The sequence below is a fragment of the Saccopteryx leptura genome, chromosome 6 (assembly GCF_036850995.1).
Source record: "Saccopteryx leptura isolate mSacLep1 chromosome 6, mSacLep1_pri_phased_curated, whole genome shotgun sequence".
Taxonomy (NCBI): domain Eukaryota; kingdom Metazoa; phylum Chordata; class Mammalia; order Chiroptera; family Emballonuridae; genus Saccopteryx; species Saccopteryx leptura.
Window position 1 is genome coordinate 70,276,275 of NC_089508.1, and position 13,200 is coordinate 70,289,474.

The 13,200-nt window shown below is 34.2% G+C and overlaps 1 protein-coding gene across 1 annotated transcript in view; it reads left to right on the top strand.

Moving 5' to 3' along the window:
- The window catches only part of FAM227B (family with sequence similarity 227 member B), a 236,095-nt gene that overhangs the window by 41,045 nt on the left and 181,850 nt on the right, over positions 1 to 13,200 (top strand). Inside the window, exons 8-9 of the mRNA XM_066343624.1 lie at positions 9,871 to 9,906; positions 10,364 to 10,468. Coding sequence (XP_066199721.1) covers positions 9,871 to 9,906; positions 10,364 to 10,468 — 141 coding nt within the window. The remainder of the gene's footprint in view (positions 1 to 9,870; positions 9,907 to 10,363; positions 10,469 to 13,200) is intronic.

Consider the following 13,200-nt stretch of genomic DNA (forward strand, 5'->3'; position numbering starts at 1 on the left):
GCCTCACAAACCATGCCCATATAAAAACAAAGTTATTTGATAAATGCGTATTTTCTTTTTATATATATAATTTTATTTCTTTAATGGGGCGACATCAATAAATCAGGATACATATATTCAAAGATAACATGTCCAGGTTGTCTTGTCATTCAATTATGTTGCATACTCATCACTCAAAGACGGATTGTCCTCTGTCACCTTCTATCTAGTTTTCTTTGTGCCCCTCCCCCTCCCCCTTTCCCAATTCCTCTCCCCCATCCCCCCGTAACTACCACTCTCTTATCAATGTTTCTTAGTCTCACTTTTATGTCCCAACTACGTAGGGAATAATGCAGTTCCTGGTTTTTTCTGATTTAATTATTTCACTTCATATAATGTTATTAAGATCCCACCATTTTGCTGTAAATGATCCGATGTCATCATTTCTTATGGCTGAGTAGTATATCATAGTGCATATGTGCCACATCTTCTTTATATAGTCATCTATCGATGGGCTTTTTGGTTGTTTCCATGTCCTGGCCACTGTGAACAATGCTGCAATGAACATGGGGCTGTATGTGTCTTTATGTATCAATGTTTCTGAGTTTTGGGGGTATATACCCAGTAGAGGGATTGCTGGGTCATAAGGTAGTTCTATTTTCAGTTTTTTGAGGAACCACCATACTTTCTTCCTTAATGGTTGTACTACTTTACATTCCCACCAACAGTGGATGAGGGTTCCTTTTTCTCCACAGCCTCTCCAACGTTTGCTATTACCTGTGTTGTTAATAATAGTTCATCTAATAGGTGTGAGGTGGTATCTCATTGCCGTTTTGCTTTGCATTTCTCTAATAACTAAAGAAGATGAGCATCTTTTCATATATCTGTTGGCCATTTGTATTTCTTCCTGGGAGAAGTGTCTGTTCATGTCCTCTTCCCATTTTTTTATTGTATTGTTTGTTTGTTGTTGAGTTTTATGAGTTCTTTGTATATTTTGGATATTAGGCCCTTATCTGAACTGTTGTTTGAAAATATAATTTCCCAATTTTTTGGCTGTCTATTTATTTTGTTATCAGTTTCTCTTGCTGAGCAAAAACTTCTTAGTCTGATGTAGTCCCATTCATTAATTTTTGTCTTCACTTCTCTTGCCTGTGGAGTCAAATTCATAAAATGCTCTTTAAAACCCAGGTCCATGAGTTTAGTACCTTTGTCTTCTTCTATGCACTTAATTGTTTCAGGACTTATGTTTAGATCTTTGATCCATTTTGAGTTAATTTTAGTACAGGGGGACAGACTGTAGTCCAGTTTCATTCTTTTGCATGTGGCTTTCCAGTTTTCCCAGCACCATTTATTGAAGAGGGTTTCTTTTCTCCATTGTGTGTTGTTGGCCCCTTTATCAAAAATTATTTAACTATATATATGTGGTTTTATTTCTGGATTTTCTATTCTGTTCCATTGGTCTGAGTGTCTATTTTTCTTCCAATACCATGCTGTTTTGATTGTCGTGGCCCTATAATATAGTTTGAAGTCAGGTATTGTAATGCCCCCAGCTTCATTCTTTTTTTTTAGGATTGCTTTGGCTATTCGGGGTTTTTTATAGTTCCATATAAATCTGATGATTTTTTGCTCTATTTCTTTAAAAAATGTCATTGGAATTTTGATGGGAATTGCATTAAATTTGTATATTGTTTTGGGTAATATGGCCATCTTGATTATATGTATTCTTCCTAACCAAGAACAAGGAATATTCTTGCATCTCATTATATCTTTTTCGATTTCCCTTAACAATGGTTTATAGTTTTCATTATATAAGTCCTTTACATTCTTTGTTATGTTTATTCCTAGGTATTTTTGTTGTTGTTGTTGCAATCGTGAAGGGGATTATTCTTTTGAGTTCATTCTCAAATGTTTCATTGTTGGCATATAGAAAGGCTATTGACTTGTGTATGTTAATTTTGTATCCTGCAACCTTACTGTATTGGCTTATTGTTTCTAGTAGTCTTTTTGTGGATTCTTTGGGGTTTTCGATGTATAGGATCATATCATCTGCGAAAAGTGATACCTTTCCTTCTTCTTTTCCGATATGGATGCCTTTTATTTCTTTGTCTTGTCTGATTGCTCTGGCTAGAACCTCTAGTACCACATTAAATAAGAGTGGGGACAGTGGACAACCCTGTCTTGTTCCTGACATAAGGGGGAAAGCCTTCAGTTTTGTGCCATTTAATATGATGTTAGCTGATGGTTTATCATATATGGCCCTTATCATGTTGAGATATTTTCCTTCTATCCCATTTTGTTGAGAGTCTTAAACATAAAATTGTGTTGTATTTTATCGAAAGACTTTTCTGCATCTATTGATAAGATCATGTGATTTTTGTTCTTTGTTTTGTTGATATGGTGTATTATGTTAACCGTTTTACCTATGTTGAACCATCCTTGAGATTCTGGGATGAATCCCACCTGATCATGATGTATTACTTTTTTAATATGTTGTTGTATTCGATTTGCTAGTATTTTGTTTAGTATTTTAGCATCTGTATTCATTAGAGATATTGGTCTGTAGTTTTCTTTTTTTTGTGCCGTCTTTGCCTGGTTTTGGTAAGAGGGTTATGTTGGCCTCATAAAATGTGTTTGGAAGTATTGCTTCTTCTTCAATTTTTTGGAAGACTTTCAGTAGAATAGGAACCAAGTCTTCTTTGAAGGTTTGATCAAATTTGCTGGTATAGCCGTCTGGGCCTGGACTTTTATTTTTGGGGAGGTTTTTAATGTTTTTTTCTATTTCTTCTCTACTAATAGGTCTGTTTAGGCTTTCTGCTTCTTCTTGACTCAGTCTAGGAAGGTTATATTGTTCTAGGAATTTATCCATTTCTGCTAGGTTGTTGAATTTAGTGGCATAGAGTGTTTCATAGTATTCTACAATAATTTTTTATATATCTACGATGTCCGTGGTGATTTCTCCTCTTTCATTTTGGATTTTGTTTATATGAGTTCTTTCTCTTTTTTCCTTGGTAAGTCTTGCCAAGGGTTTGTCAATTTTGTTGATCTTTTCAAAGAACCAGCTCCTTGTTCTATTAATTTTTCCTATAGTTTTTCTGTTCTCTATTTCATTTATTTCTGCTCTGATTTTTATTATCTCCTTTCTTCGGCTGGTTTTGGGTTGTCTTTGTTCTTCATTTTCTAGTTCCTTAAGGTGTGAAGTTAAGGACCACTTGGGCTCTCTCTTGTTTGTTCATAGTGATATGAACTTCCCTCTTATCACTGCTTTTGCTGCATCCCATAGATTTTGATATGTCGTATTGTCATTTTCATTTGTCTGTATATATCTTTTGATCTCTGCACTTATTTCTTCTTTGACCCATTCATTTTTTAAAAGTATATTGTTTAGTTTCCACATTTTTGTGGGATTTTTTCCCTCTTTTTTGCAGTTGATTTCTAGTTTCAAGGCTTTATGATCAGAAAATATGCTTGGTACAACTTCGATTTTTCTGAATTTGCTGATGTTGTTTTTGTGGCCCAACGTATAGTCAATTCTTGAGAATGATCCATGTACACTGGAGAAAAATGTATACTCAGTCACTTTGGGATGAAATGTCCTGTAGATGTCTATCATATCCAGGTGCTCTAGTGTTTTGTTTAAGGCCACTTTATCTTTGTTGATTCTCTGTTTGGATGACCGATCTAGAGCCATCAGCGGTGTATTGAGGTCTCCAAGTATGATTGTATTTTTGTCAGTTTTTGTTTTAAGGTCAATAAGTAGCTGTCTTATATATTTTGGTGCTCCTTGGTTTGGTGCATATATATTAAGAATTGTTATGTCTTCTTGATTCAGTGTCCCCTTAGCCATTATGAAATGGCCATTTTTGTGTCTGAGTACTTTTGCTGTCTTGTAGTCAGCATTATCAGATATGAGTATTGCTACGCCTGCTTTTTTTTGGATGTTATTTGCTTGGAGTATTGTTTTCCAGCCTTTCACTTTGAATTTGTTTTTATCCTTGTTGCTTAGATGAGTTTCTTGTAGGCAGCATACAGTTGGATTTTCTTTTTTAATCCATTCTGCTACTCTGTGCCTTTTTATTGGTGAGTTTAATCCGTTTGCGTTTAGTGTAATTATTGACACTTGTGAGTTCCCTATTGCCATTTGAAGATTGCTTTCTGTTAGTTTTGTATCTTGTTTGATCCTTCTCTTTTGTTTTTCTATCTTTTGCTTTAATTTGGTTGTATTCCATACATCTTTCTTCTGTTGCTATCTTTTTTAAATCATGTGCTTCTGTGGTGGTTTTTTCAATGGTGGTCACCTTTAAGTAATGATAAGAGTTCCTAACCTGTTCATTGTAGCGCACTATTTTGTGAGTACTTTTGCACTCCATCGTCCTTTGCTACTGTTAATCTCCATCCTCTCCCCCCCCCCCTTTCTTTTTGTTGTTGTCACAGTTTAAATTTGGTTTTATTGTGTTCTTCTTGGAGCTTTTACTTGTGGCTTTGTTTTTTTTGTTGTTGTTGTTCTTTGTTTCTGATTGGAGAACCCCCTTTAGTAATTCCTAGAGTGGGGGGGTTCCTGATGATAAATTCTCTCATCTTTTCTGTATCTATGAATGTTTTTATTTCTCCTTCATATTTGAAGGATAGCTTTGATGGGTATAGTATTTGTGGCTGAAAGTTCCTCTCTTTCAGGACTTTAAATATTGGGGTCCACTCCCTTCTAGCTTGTAGAGTTTCTCTTGAGAAATCTGATGATAATCTAATGGGCCTTCCTTTATATGTTGTATTCTTCTTTTCCCTGGCTGCCTTGAGAATTTTTTTTTTTTTTTTTGCCGTTGGTTTGTGCCAATTTCATTATGATGTGCCTTTGAGTAGGTTTGTTGGGATTAAGAAAACTCAGAATTCTGTTTGCTTCTTGAATTTGAGGCTTTAATTCTTTCCACAGGCTTGGGAAGTTCTCATCTATTATTTGCTTGAGTATGTTCTCCATTCCATTTTCTCTCTCTTCTCCCTCTGATATACCTATTATTCTTATGTTATTCTTTTTAATGGAGTCAGATAATTCCTCTCAGGCTATCTCATTTTTTTTTTATTTTAGAGTCTCTTTCTTCTTCTCTCTGTTGTGCCTCAAGTTGCTTGTCTTCTATTTCACTAATCCTACCTTCTATCTGGCCTGTTCTATTAGCTAAGCTTGTTACCTCGTTTTTCAGCTCATGAATTGAGTTTTTCATCTCTGATTTGTTTTTATAGTTTCAATTTCCTTGGAAATATATTCTTTGTGTTCATTGAGTTGTTTTCTGAGCTCCCTAAATTGTCTTTCTATGTTTTCTTGTATATCTCTGAGTATTTTTAGGATTTCTATTTTAAATTCTCTGTCATTTAACTCCACGGTTTCCAATATATTAAATTTCTTCTCCATAGATTTTTCATCTATCTGTGTTACCTCTCTTTCTTTTGTATCCATGATATTCGATTTTCTCTTCCTTAATGGCATCTGAGGGTGGTTTTGTTGATAGTATTAATGAGATTTATTAAAGAATAAAAAGTTAAAAAATAAAAATAAGAAATTGAAAACAGTTTTTTTAAAAAATTAATAATTAAATAAAGTAAAATAAAAATTAAAAAAAGAAAATTATTCCCTTCCTCCTTTTTTCCTCTCCTCTCCTTTCCCCTCTTTCTTGAGAAAATCTTGTGGTGAACTGTGAATTATATTGTACTAAATAGAACAAACAATGCCTGTAATGGACTGCCTGAATTGGGGAGAAGTAATAAAGGGGCAAAAAAAAAAAAAAAAGAAAGAAAGTAAAAAAAAAAAGAAAATGGGGCATGGACCCACAAAAAGCAAAAAAGGAAAAAATTTGGGTCAAGAATAAAATGATTTGCTTTTAGGTGTTGGTTGACTAAGAGTTATGATGAGAGAAATAAGAGGGAAACAGGAAAATGGGGGGACAAATTAAAAAATTACTATTGTATTTAGTGGAACAAGAACTAGATAAAATGGAGAGCCAGGGATGGGAGCACTACTAGTGAGTTAAAAAGGTGAAGTAAAAAAAAAACCCAAAATGCCACAAACATAAGTTTGAGTCCCAGAAAAGATAATTTGTTCATTATTGAGGTTTGAATGAGAGGAGACGTAAAGGAGAAAGGAAGAAACTAATATAGAGGGAGGAAAGAAGGAGAGAGAGAAAAAAAAGAGGTTACCAATTTTTCGCTCGTCCATACCTTTGGGTGTATTGCGAAACATCTGGAGGCTCCAAGGATAGGATTTTCTGTTTCTGGCTGAAGATCTTGTTGAGTTTTGGGGGAGATTTATCGGTGTTGCTTCCTACCACACCATTACTCTGACTAGTGCATGTTTTCTGACTGCTCCGGCAACAAGTCATTCCTCTCTCCCTCTTCTCTGGTCTTCTTGTTTCTGAAGACACAATGATATTGAAATTAGTCCAATTAGTAACCTATAATGGCCTCTAAGTGCTCAAGTGAAAGAAAGAGTTGCATGTCTTTCACTTTAAATCAAAAGCTTGAAATAATAAAGCTCAAAGAAGAAGGCATGTCAAAATCTGAAATAGGTGGAAAGATAGACCTCTTGCACAAAACAGTTAGCCAAGCTGTGAATACAAAGGAAACATTCTTGAAGAAAATTAAAAATGCTATTCCAGGGAACACACAAATGGTAAGAAAGTAAATCAACCTTATGCTAACCTGTAGAAAGTTTTAGTGGTCTGGATAAAAGATCAAATCAACCACATTTCCTTAAGCAAAAACCTAATCCAGAGCAAGACCTAACTCTCTTCAGTTCTATGAAGTCTAAGAGAGGTGATAAAGATGGAAAAGAAACTTTTGAAGCTAGCAGAGGTTGATTCTACAGGTTTAAGGAAAGAGGCTATCTTTCTAACATAAAAGTGCAAGGCAAAGCAGCAAATGCTGGTGTAGAAGTTACAGAAAGTTATCCAGAAGATGTAGCTAAGACAGGCTTACCTTCTTAGGGGCTAATGCAGCTGGTGACTTCAAACTGAAGGCAATGCTTATTTACAATTCTGAAAATTCTAGGGCCCCTAAGAATTATGCTAAGTCTACTCTGCCTGTGGTCTATAATGGAACACCAAAACCTGGGTGATAGCACATCTGTCTACAGTATGGCTTACTGAATATTTTAAGTCCACTACTGAGACCTACTGCTCAGAAAAATATTTCTTCCAAAATATTACTGCTCATTGACAATGCACATGATCACCTAAGAACTCTGATGGAGATGTACAAGAATAATGTTTTTTAATGCCTACTAATACAATATCCATTCTTCACTCCATGGGTCAAAGAGTAATTTTGACTATTAAGTCTTATGATTTAGGAAATGCATTTTACAAGGTTAAAGCTCCCATAGACTGTGATTCCTTTAATGGATCTGGGCAAAGTATATTGAAGACCTTCTGGAAAAGACCCACTGGTCTAGATTCCATTAAGAGTAGTTGTAATTCATAGCAAGAGGTCAAAATATGAACATTAACAGGAATTTGGGAGTGGATTCCAACCCTCATGAATGATTTTAAGGTGTTCAAAAATTCAGTGAAAGAAGTAATTGCAGATGTGGTGGAAATAGCAAGAGAACAGAATTTGAAGTAGAACCTGCAGATGTGGCTGAATTACTATAATAACATGATAAAACTTTAATGAATAAGGAGTTGCTTCTAATGGATGAGCATAGAAAGTAGTTTCTTGAGATGGAATCTATTTCTGATAAAGGTGCTGTGGAGATTATTGAAATGACAACAAAAGATTTAGAATAGTACGTAAACTTTGTTGATAAAGCAGCAGCAGGATTTGAGAGTACTGACTCCTACTGTGAGTAAATGCTATCAAATAGCATTTCATGTTACAGACAAATTGTTCATGAAAGAGTCAATCCATGCTGCAAACCTCATTTGTTGTCTCATTTTAAGAAATTGTTACGGCTACACTCACCTTTAGCAACCACCACCCTGATCAATCAGCATCCATCAACACTGAGATAAGAACCTCCCACCATCAAAGATGATGACTCACTAATGGTTCAGATGATGGTTAACATTGTTTAAAACAATATATTATTTTTAGACATAATGCTATTGCACACTTAAGTAGACTACAGCAGTAGTTTTCAGGCACTGGTATGTGGTTGAAATAGATCAGCATCAGTACACAGATCAGCAGTTGAAAAGCACTGGACTATGGTATGGTATAGTGCAAACATAACTTCTATATGCACTGGGAGACCAAAATATTTGTTTGACCCACTTTATTGTGATGTTTGTTTTATTGTGGTTGTCTGGAGTTGAACACATAATATCTCTGAGGTGTACCTGTAGATTAGATTTAGAAATAGGCATTACTTTGCTCAAAAACTTGAAAACAATCTCCATAGTTTGAAATGGAGAGGAAACTAATTTGCTATGATGATAGAAAAGCTATTTACAGCCTGTAATCTGTGAATGTGGCAGATTACAAGTAATAGCTTTTTAAAAGCTGAACCATTTTTATATTCTTAGGATAAGCTATGATTATCTCTTTTGGCTTTGTTATCAAAATTATACTAACCTCAGAAAGTGAGTTATTTAGCTTTCTCTCTCATTGCAGTCTATAACTAGTTTGTAGAATATTGGGATATCACTTGTTCTTTGTATGTTTGGTAAAAGTTGCCTGTGTACTTTTAATGATTTACTTATTATTTATATTTTGCAAAGGGGAATAGGCAGGTTGGTAGAAAATCTGTATGGAAGTTGACAGTTTTCATAAATACCAACTTTGGTAGATTGTCAAAATATAATAAGTGAAAAAAAGCACAATACCAAAAATATGTAAGTTGATATTTCTTTAAATTTTAAATACACAAAAACATCTATGTTCTTTATATATATCTACATATGTGTGTAAAAGTATTTTAATGCACTGGAAGGTATAAAAACAAAACAAATGTAGTGACTATCTCAAGAAAGAGGAACATATGAATGGAACTAGAAATCATTGTTAAATCAGATCTAAACTTTTGATATATATAATTATATTTGAACTTATATACTCTTTAAAATAGACTTAAGCAATACTAAAATATCAGCAGTAATCCATTGTAGGTTCTGGGGACATGAAGATACTGGTAGTTCTAGTATAAATTATAATTTCTGTATTGTTTCAATTTTTTAATGTCTGACTGTTGAATTTTATCTAATGGCCTTACAGAATCTGTTGAAATGACCTTTAGATAAATTATACTAACAAAAGTGTTAATAATTACTTTTATTGTTAAGTACATTTTATAGGATTTTTAAATTAAGATTTTTAACATGTATTATTTGTATTTTTTGGTACCTTTCCCAGGTTGTATGACCAAAAACTAGTTTTGTTTTATTATTACTCTGCTCCTTAAAGACTTCCAGTGTTTCTTTGTGCCCTGCAGAATAAATCCAGGACTTTGAGATTTACATTAACATCTGTCTAAATTTGACCCCATCTTTTTTGATGAGTTGTATCAAAATCTCTCAAGCACACAGCCTTCTTTTCTATAATTGATCTCGCTTTCCCTAAATTGTCCTGAACACTAACTCCACCTCAGAGTCTGTTTCCCAATGAATACAAAATACAGTTAGTAGTTTGTTACATTTCTACTAGAGCCCTTATCTTTTTGTGTTCTGTTTGTATAAATATATGTATCTTATTCCCCTCTTGAACTATGGCTAGCTGGAGGGTAAGGAGTATTTTTGTATCAATACCACCTAACACTGCAACAGCTTTCTCATTCTCTGCTTCAGCAGGAGTTACACACACAACCCCACTCCCCCCACCCCCACTCACACACACAGAAGCTAACTGAACAAATTTACCAAATATAAAAATTATTTAATTTAGAGTTTTAAAGATTTTATTTTAAATGTTTTCCAGCTTTCAGACAAAATGGAGACAAAGAAGAATATAGAGGTATTTAAAATTTCTGTCTTATGAGATTATGTATTATGTGGAGGTAAAGGAATATTTAAAATATATAGATGTAGCTATAGACAAAGATAGAGACCCCTAGGAGAGAGAGTTGGGAACAGATATAGATGCTTTCTTCTTCTGCTTAGTCTATTTCTGTATGTGTAGCCTCGCTAAAACTATTGATCATTTGAGCTGTATCAAATTAGTTCTGAAATATAATTTTGTTTTGTTTTTGGATTTGGCATATGAATATGCCAGGGCTCTTAATTTCAGAGAAGCAGATAACATGAAGATTTTTTTCTTAGGTGGGATAATTATTTTTTCATTTATTTTCATAAAAAGAAGTAAAGTAATTAACTAATGATAGTTAAGTATTTATCTGTCTTCTGTACTGTATGAGACTACTAAACTGAAAAGAGTGAAGTAATTATTCTTATGTGATATTTCCTCTTTCTAGGGTTGCAACTTCCCAGGATTCAAAACAAATGAGCTTACTCAACTACCCAGACATTTGGATGCTGAACGAATTTATCTTTTTATTTTAAAAGCTCATAACTTTGATGTATGTAAATACTATTTTATTTTTATTGTATGATAAATTTTGAGAATATGACTACACCCTGATTACCAAAAAACAGTGTATTAGAGCCTGACCTGTGGTGGCACAGTGGATAAAGCGTCGACCTGGAAATGCTGAGGTCGCCGGTTCGAAACCCTGGGCTTGCCTGGTCAAGGCACATATGGGAGTTGATGCTTCCAGCTCCTCCCCCCTTCTCTCTCTCTGTCTTTCCCTCTCCTCTGTAAAAAAAAACAAAAAAAAAGTGTATTAGATTCTCTGTTCCTGCTTCAGCAGTCTGAGATTGCCAGTATGGGTGGGCTTGGCATGTGACTGTAGCAGGTATTTTCTCCTCTGTCTCTTTGCTCTGTCAGCTTGCGATATTTTAGCTTGCTCATTTTGACCCACAAATAACTTATTTTGACCCACAAATAACTTATTATTCCCCATAACCCACCTTTTGAGCCTCCAAGTGTCTAAGGAATTTTTGAGTGGTATCCCCACAGGGTCACTAATTGATGAAAAATTACAGGCATAGGAAGGTAACTGCATCATTGGCCATTGGTCTAGTGGGTTGATGGTTGGGTGGTTACTGGCATTGATTTCCCAAGGTTTCTATTTCCTGGAGGCTTAAACAATGCTCCTTGTACTCTTGGCCAAATTTCCTTTGGACAGTTCCTTAAAATGGACTTGGCCCCTACTAGGCTCTCTTCCCCATCTGTCATCCCAGGCTTAAGGTAGCTCTTTATTTCTCAATACAAAATTCCTATTGTTTTCTTTCCTACTGTAATCTTCTATAGTTCATCAGAAGGATAATTATCAACCATTAAACTGGGCTGAATCCATTCCAGCCATTATTTCCTTCCCTTTTTTTACTCTCTTCAAGATGAAGGAAAGTACATCTCTTCAATGTTCTATCTTCAAGATGCATTGTTTCAAGAAGTAAACTGTGATTGACTTAGTTAGTCTCCTGTTTGCCCCTCAGTTAGGAAACCACAGGCCACCTCAATTTACAACTCTACCTAGAACCATTCAGTAATGACACTCTATTATTTTCTATGCTAATGCAAATGTTTTTCAATTTTCTTTTATATCTTATGGAATTTTGATGAGAGAGAAGGCTTAGTCTGCCTTATTTCTTAATCTAATCACATGACCTTATTTTATGCAGAGAAACCATGGATGCTAATTGTAGTTATGCCTATTTATTTGAGCATATTTATTCCTTTTCCTATGTTTTCCAAATTGCCTCAGGATATAGGACTTTATTGTTTTAAAAATAAATTGATACAATTATTGTTAAGATAATATTATGAATGTTCTAGATCAGGGGTAGTCAACCTTTTTATACCTCCCACCCACTTTTGTATCTCTGTTAGTAGTAAAATTTTCTAACCACCCACCAGTTCCACAGTAATGGTGATTTATAAAGTAGGGAAGTAACTTTACTTTATAAAATTTATAAAGCAGAGTTACAGCAAGTTAAAGCATATAATAATAATTACTTACCAAGTACTTTATGTCAGATTTTCTCTAAGTTTGGCAGAATAAATCTTTATAAAACAACTTACTATAGTTAAATCTATCCTTTTATTTATACTTTGGTTGCTCCGTTACCACCCACCATGAAAGCTGGAACGCCCACTAGTGGGCGGTAGGAACCAGGTTGACTACCACTGTTCTAGATCATCTATAATATTTTTTCTAACTCTCATACTTTTTTTGTTCTAAGATAAGAATACATTTTAACTATGGATACATCTACCACAAATCACATGCCAATCACATAAATATGTCATAAAAGTTCAAGGTTTGAGGAATTTTTAGTATGATTGACTTGGAGGTTGCTGGCATAATTGAAAGAAATAGGAAATTGAGAAGTGGTAGTAGATATGGTCAGTGGGGATGGAGGAGAAATATGACCAGCAGCTAGATTTAGGACATTATAAGTTGTGTATCAAAGGCATATCTGGTCATTGATACCCAGTATTTTATTTAATAATATCCCTACCTGATATTAAAAACAAATTTAAGTAGGCTTACTAGAGCATGTACAATGCAATGGCATTAAAATAAATAGAGGATGAAATTACAGTGAAGAGAAAGTAAGCATAGAAAAATAAAAATAACAGAGGAAAGGTTATTTCTGCTTACATTACAGAACAATGATAGTCAAAACAGCATGGTATTGGTCTGAAAAATAGACACTAGACCATTGGAACAGAACTGAGAACCCAGAATTAAAACCACTTGTATATGGGCAAATAATTTTTGAAAAAGGAGCCAAAAATACACAATGGAGAAAAGAAAGCCTCTTCAATAAATGGTGCTGGGAAAATTAGAAAGCCACATGTAAACAAATAAAACTAGATTACAGTTTGTCCCCATGTACAAAAATTAATTGAAAATGAATCAAAGATTTAACTAAGTATAAGATCTGAAACAAATTATATAGAAGAAAACGTAAGTACTAAACTCATGGACCTTGGTCTTAGAGAAGATTTTATGACTTTGACTCCATGGGCAAAGGGAGTAAAGGCAAAAATAAATGAATAGGACCAAATCAAACTAAAAAGCTTCTGCACAGCAAAAGAAACCAGCAACAAAATAAAATGCCAGCCAACCAAATGGGAGATTATATTTGCAAATGACAGCTTTGACAAGGGTTTACTATCCAAAATGTATTTTAAAAACTTATACAACTCAATACCAAACAAACAATCCAATTAAAAACTGAG